At 36.3% G+C, this 6,652-nt stretch overlaps 1 protein-coding gene across 1 annotated transcript; it reads left to right on the forward strand.

Moving 5' to 3' along the window:
• Positions 1-454: 454 nt before the first annotated feature.
• Positions 455-4,761, forward strand: LOC134839422 (uncharacterized). Its single transcript, XM_063854962.1, has 2 exons — positions 455-2,865; positions 3,074-4,761. The coding sequence occupies exons 1-2, from the start codon at positions 618-620 to the stop codon at positions 4,630-4,632; spliced, it is 3,807 nt and encodes a 1,268-aa protein (XP_063711032.1). The 5' UTR covers positions 455-617; the 3' UTR covers positions 4,633-4,761.
• The last annotated feature ends 1,891 nt before the right edge of the window (positions 4,762-6,652 follow it).

Consider the following 6,652-nt stretch of genomic DNA (forward strand, 5'->3'; position numbering starts at 1 on the left):
TTGGAAAACCACTTACTGGAAAAGCTTTTGCGCACGCTATACGAGGGACTGCTCGAGTTTTTTTTTTCATTTTTTGATTAACATTAAGATTTGCCAATGGCTCCAAGTTATTGTATCTCGGCTGTCTGTGTTTTACCGTGTCACAGTATTCAGTAAATTAGCGAAGTTTACATTGAGAGACTGCGAATTTCGTCTATTCTTCGATTGGTTCATGTAAATTTCTGCCAAAATGAAATTGAATTGAAACTATTTAATGGGTTTCAACCGTGATTTCAAAAATTGGAACATTATGTTCGGAAGATAATGACGACATCAAAGTTGACCTTTCAGTTGCAACATTTTGGATTTAATGTAAAATCTATGAATAAGTCTGAAGGCTAACAGCAAACATCTGAATGGAAAGCATGATTAGTATTCCTGTATTCTATTTATGGCGACATAATTGTACATTTATTCTGTTAATGTTAATCTGGTTGAACTCTTGTACTGCCAATATTCGTTATTTCGTTCCTGATTTTGTCAAATAGTTCAACAAACGGATCTGCCGATAGCTTATAGTCGAGTGTTGCAATTCTAGTCTATTTTTCTACTAGGCTCCGATCTAAAAAGGGCACAAAATGGCCGGAGAATTGAGACCAGTCGTGACTTTGCATCCTGATTTTTCTAATGCGGCTTCTTCAATTGGTCATCTCAACCTGATAACTATTGATGACGCAGTTGGAACAGTTTTCAAACACTATCCCGGAATTTTCAATACTGAAAATGTTTCCCCGCCACTCAAATTGCCCAAAATGCCTAAATTTAGCCCGGAATTGAAAAAAGATATCACAAACTACATTGAAAAAGACACATCTATTCGAGGAGGCTGCATTTTGTACGACTATCACGCAGCTTACGCTTCTGGTTTTGTCAACTTAGAAGAAAATTTTGAAAAAAGTCCACAAAGCTCGATAAATTGTGTGTATGTTGACGTACATAGTTGCAAACTAATACTTTTCGTTACTGCTCAAATCAGAGATAAAATGAAATCAGGAACACCTAATTCGGAACAAACCATTGCCGAAAAAGTGATATCCCAGTTGGAGTTGATAGAAAAACTTTTCGATCTGAGTAAAATAATTCATAGTTTTGTCGAAGTTAGACTCCTCGTTGAGTTCAGCAAACCAGGAGCATCGGAGAAAACTGCCGAAGAAGCGACTGAAAGAATAAAAGTTCATGTTACTAATGGGTTGAGCAAATGGACCGAAAATCAAATCTGTTTCTCATTTGCCTACAAACCGAATAAAAACAAACCATTCGGTCTCACGGTTTTATTTTCAAAAGAAGACAAATTTTCGGACAGCCGAGACCCTGTCAAAATCAAAATCGATTTTGATAAAATTGTTGCATGCATGATTTTGACATGTCCGAAAATTTACCGGTTCTTTGTAAATCCGACCTCAATTCCATCGGTTAACGGCACTTCATTTTCACCCGCAAATGTGGACGAAGTTATTACATCCATTTTTGGCCTATATTTCCCAGAATTTGGCGAGAAGTTGGAGACCTTACCCAGTTTAGATGTGGCGCCCATTAGCTTACTGGACAAGGAAAATCCAGGTAGTGTTTTGCAGAGCAATGATGATGGTACCCGAAAATTTCTCGCAGAGCTGCGCGATTTTTGGATGAAGTTTTTGCGTAGCTACCAGCTTTCGCACGGAGTTTTGCTATATACAGTTGATCAGAAAACAATTGGGAAAATTTTCACGAGGGTGAACAAAAATGACTCTTTCGAATGTGATTGGTTGTGGTGCACAGCCAAGGGATTTATTTCATTTGAACTTGGATTAACGTCATCCCCGCAAGAACCCAAAAGTGCCATTGCCAACAAACTCAAACAAATTACTTTGACAACCGCTCCCAAACTTCACCTAATTGTTTTGAGTTTGTGGATCCATTTTCACAAATCTAGAACACCCGGTCTTGAAATCAGCGAAGAATTTTTGCAAAAAGGATACCATTTTATCAGACGTTATGTTAAATTTGTAATTTATATCACCAACACAAATAAAGTCGCAGTTGACAACTTTTTAGCCGGTTTTGTGCCTAAGAAAGAAGAGATTTCCTATGAATTTCTACCTCAAGTTTGCTTTTTGTTGAAAGAAAAGTCTTTGAAAAGCGAAGAATTGCGGCTGTACGGAATTTCGAAGAAAGAAAACTTTCTTTCACTTGGTAATGCTGAGCTTTCTATCGATGCTCTATTTCCATCGGAGGAGGAAAATTCCAGCTCAAGTTATGGTAGCGCTGAGCATGGACCATTTTTGGAAACGGCCAAAACTAGCGGTGAAGACTGTGTAAATGAAACCATTCAAGTTTTGAGGTACATTTCCGCAATGATGATTATTGGGAATTTTCAAGAGCAGTCTGAAAGCGCATTCTTGTCAATTTCACAGAGAATAAATCCAGAAAAGTACCAGAAGGCTGCTGGAAACTTAGATGAAAACCTCCTCAAACAGTGGATGAAACTGGATATTCTTCCAAGTATCCAGCAGTACAGATTACTAGAGAGAGACCTGAGATTCGTTCACATTTATGGGGAGCCAGGCACGGGAAAAACGACGCTTTTGCAAATTGTGGCTATTCAGGAAGCGATGAAAAGCAACATCGACAAAGTCTATTTTGCTGTTCCAGAGTCCAAATATTGGCTGAGAAGACAATTAAAAGAGTTCGTTCAAAAATCTGATTGTGACTTCTTTGCTCAAAAATTTGAGCTGATTGATCTGGAAAAATCATGCAGAGAAGACAAATGGTCGACGGTTACTTGGAGACATTTGCATAGAAGTGTACTACTAGTTGATGAAGTCAGATTTGAGTCCCCGCAAATGAGTAAGCTGATGTTTTCATTCAAGTGTCAAAAAAATTAAGTTGTTTTTATGTAATAAATGCAAAATCTGGAATAATTTTCAAAGATTATTGTGGCGCTCATGTGATTGCGGGGGAAAGGGGGGTTTGGTAAATCAAATAGTTTACGATATTTGAAGTTTTTTGATTTTGAAAACCACGTTTGATGAGTTATTGAGACTCCACATTTTAGTTGAACTTCAGCCAACATTTGAAGAGCTCTTCCCTCACTTTGGCAAAGTGTGGATCAGCAATATGGCACCGATTGACCTCAATCAAATTCAAGGCCAAGGGAAGTTCATCGGCCTAGAAGGATTCCATCTAGTTACACTAAACATACTCTTCAGAAGCGCTGCTCATATTGGCGCTCTTTCATCGAAGTTCTTTCACGCCCGACGTCCCTTTGATCACGTGAGCGCGAGACTTACTCAGTGTTTTTTGACCAACCAGTCGAAAGACATTTTCGAGCAACCTTTGCCCTATAAAAAAGTGGACGACCTTGAACTAAAATCTGCCGACCCAAGTTACCTCATAATTATTTTGGCCGATCGAAATGAAGAATTCGAGTCGTTAGCCGACCAGCATGGAGATAGAGTGATTGTAGTGAACCGTGATCAGCTAGGACCCGACGCGAACTTCGATTTCAGCTTCGGAGGCGCTGAAGTTTCTGTCTTGTTTTTCGTCATCCACTTTCTCTCCGAAACAGAAGTTCTGCAAAACGAAGATTATATGTGTGCAGTTTTGAAAGTACTTGCCGAAGGATTCACTCGCGCGCGTTTCAATTTCCGTTTTTACGTCAATGACAAACATCTTGACTTTTTCAAGGCAGTTCTGTCTATTGTCAGCTGTGAGTTTGAGGATACTTTGATCGAGGCCAGAAACGGAGAATCGGAGGTTGATATTTCTCAGATAACCGAAAGAACAAGAATCTCCTCTGAGGTTGCAAGAGCTGCCGTGATTTCCCAAAACATCCAAGTACTGAAACGAATGAACAACAAGTTCATTAAGAATCTCGATTATTCCGAGATAGCACGAATAATTTCAATTCTTCACGCTGACATGTCGACGCAGTTTCTAGGAAAGTTTGCGGAGCTTTTTGGTGAACTTATCAAACCGATGTTGACAAATTCGATCCACGCTGAAATGAACATAACCAATCGAAGCGCGACTTATAACGATTTAATAGCAAACTGCAACGTCGTGAAATCTGTCTATGAATTCCTGAGGAAACGATGTGTGAAAGTCCTTGAAATGCTTTTCGGCCTTCTTTCCGAAGATTCACTTAAGATCTTGCTAGAAATATCCACCAACTTACTATATCACGGCGCGTTCAGCGGAGACCTCACAACGTTTAAATTTGTAGGCGATCTTCTGAAAAAATTTGACCTCTGGGAAGACCGTATCAATGAATTATATTTTTCAGAAGTCGAAAAAAGTCCACATAATTCAAAAACCAGTCAAGCTTTTACAATATTGGCGATGATATGCAAAAATAACTCCAGCACTTCATGCGTGAAATTGCTGCTTGAAAATGGATTCACCAGATTTAATTTAAAATACAAACACAATTGCTTGTATTACGCAATCTGGTTTGGGAATCTAGAGACAGTCGAAGCTTTGCTTGAAAATGCAGTAGCAAGGAAATGTTATCTAGACGACTGTGCTAATGATTATGATGGAAAAACTGCTTTAGAGTTTTCCAAGCTAATAGGAAATGAGAAAATAACTGCCGTACTATCAAAGTTAGTATAGGTTATCTGAAGTAGGATAAAAAACAGTTAATCTTAATATGTTAAAAAATATTTGTATTTGGCATTCAAAAGCATAGAAAAACTCCTTGTTCCATGCTTTGTATAGTGCTGATTTAAATTTTTTGGAAAAAACGCAAAATCGAAAATAAGAACGCGGTTTTCTCAAATTGAGTTGCTCAGTTAAAAAATGATGAAGACAAAAATGGCTTAGAAATTTTGCAAAAGTAATAGGGTGCAATTGGTTTTGCGAGTTTCATGCCCTATTTTCAAGTTGTTTTCCCTGTGTCCGGATAATTTAAATCAGCACTGTTAAATACAATAGGATGTTTTCAGCTGCTATTATTGTAATAGTACGAGCTAATTGATTGCCTACAAAAATTGCTGAGTCAAGCTAATTGAGTTGCTAAGCAGGAAATACATCTTGCGTTCATTGTCCGAGTTAGCGATTTGAAGTCTCCATAACTTCATAAGAAGTAACCACATGTAACATTTATGCCTTTAATTTAGGCTTAGGGCCTCGATACCATTCAGGTGGTATTAAAAAACTTGGTTAAAAATTGGCTGGTTTAAGAGAAAACAAGACACATCTCGCACTAATATTCCATCTATTCTTCGAAAGTTGAAACAAAAAGACAAGGGTCATGCCATTTACTATAAAAATATATGACAACTTTATGAGAAGCAATTTCTACTATATTGCAAAAAAATTCCGGTCATACAATTTCCATATATGAAAACTGTAAGATAGGCAATTTTTACTTTGCAATTCTTACTTTACTGCAATGTGAAAAATACGTATTTTAGGAAAAAAAATTTTGTTGTTAATTTTAGCCGCAACATCATTTTCTTGCTACTAAAAACATTTTTTTTTTCAAAAAAAATTGCATGCTAAAGTTAGTTATTTTTTTTATAAGTAGAAAAAAAAGTTTCTCTAAAACATAGTCTAGGCGAAGTTTTTCAAACAAAATTGACTAAATTCACTAAAAAGTTTTGTGCAACTCAAACACGAAACGTTTAATGTTTTTGTTTTGTAAAAAAACTTCAATTTGTCAAAAAAATCATGCCACAATTTTTTAAAAGTAAAATTTTGACTGGAAACTTGCTAGCCAAACACAAAAGTTTAAGGTTTTATTTCATAGATCAGAGTGAAGTATGAAATATTAGAAATATTATCTCAGACAATAACTACGCAAAGGCGGGTATCTGTGAGATTTATTCCCATCAAACAATATGATTGCTTGTGCTAAAAAGACTTGGCTATTGTGTTTTCGACAAAACTCAAAAACTTTCAGCAAAACTTGAAAAATAATGAATTTTGGGTTTAAGGAAAGACGCTTGTCATATAATTTTTAAGTATAAATAAATGCTTATTGTAGAGTTTTCTCGCAATTTTTTGTACATCCTAGTAGTTTCAATGATATATATCTCAAATTTATTATTTTTTCATGCAAGTTCCTTATTTGCCACTGTGAGAACTGTCTCCTTTCAACAACGCAAAGTCATATTCTTCATATTTTCCAACATCAACAATTTAACTGACAGATTTTCATATAAAAAAGCGTTCTTTAACAACAATATAAAGATACCAAAATTTGATTTTAGAAAACGTCAATTTTTCCGAATTTTGTAGAAAATGAGGTATATATATATGCTCGGGGTGTATTTTTTTTCAAATCGATTTTGCAAATATTTGGTCACTCGGGGGATTGATCTCTACATCTGCATGGGCCCAGCCGGGTGTACACACCACAAAAAAATCTGCCACGAATCTGTCTAAATTGCTCGTTTTATACTTTACATGCGTCAAATTATTCCGTACTGCAAAATCGCTTGAAATTGAATTTAGACAGCTAATTGGTTTTATATTATTCCATATACGAGTCAAATTGTAACATTTAAATTATGATATTATTAACTTAAAATTCAGTTAGTTGTCAATATTTACCAAAAACGATTCGAGATCAACTAAAGGGCAGTCGGAACATTCAGGGCTTTGCCCTGATGAGCAGTCTTTTTTAAAC

This window comes from Symsagittifera roscoffensis, chromosome 2 (genome assembly GCF_963678635.1).
Source record: "Symsagittifera roscoffensis chromosome 2, txSymRosc1.1, whole genome shotgun sequence".
Taxonomy (NCBI): domain Eukaryota; kingdom Metazoa; phylum Xenacoelomorpha; order Acoela; family Convolutidae; genus Symsagittifera; species Symsagittifera roscoffensis.

Bases quoted from the DNA above. Each gene is read 5' to 3' on its own strand.
- LOC134839422 (XM_063854962.1), top strand. From the start codon at position 618: ATGGCCGGAGAATTGAGACCAGTCGTGACTTTGCATCCTGATTTTTCT. The intron at 2,866-3,073 runs GTAAGCTGATGT...TCCACATTTTAG, and splicing joins ATTTGAGTCCCCGCAAATGA to TTGAACTTCAGCCAACATTT.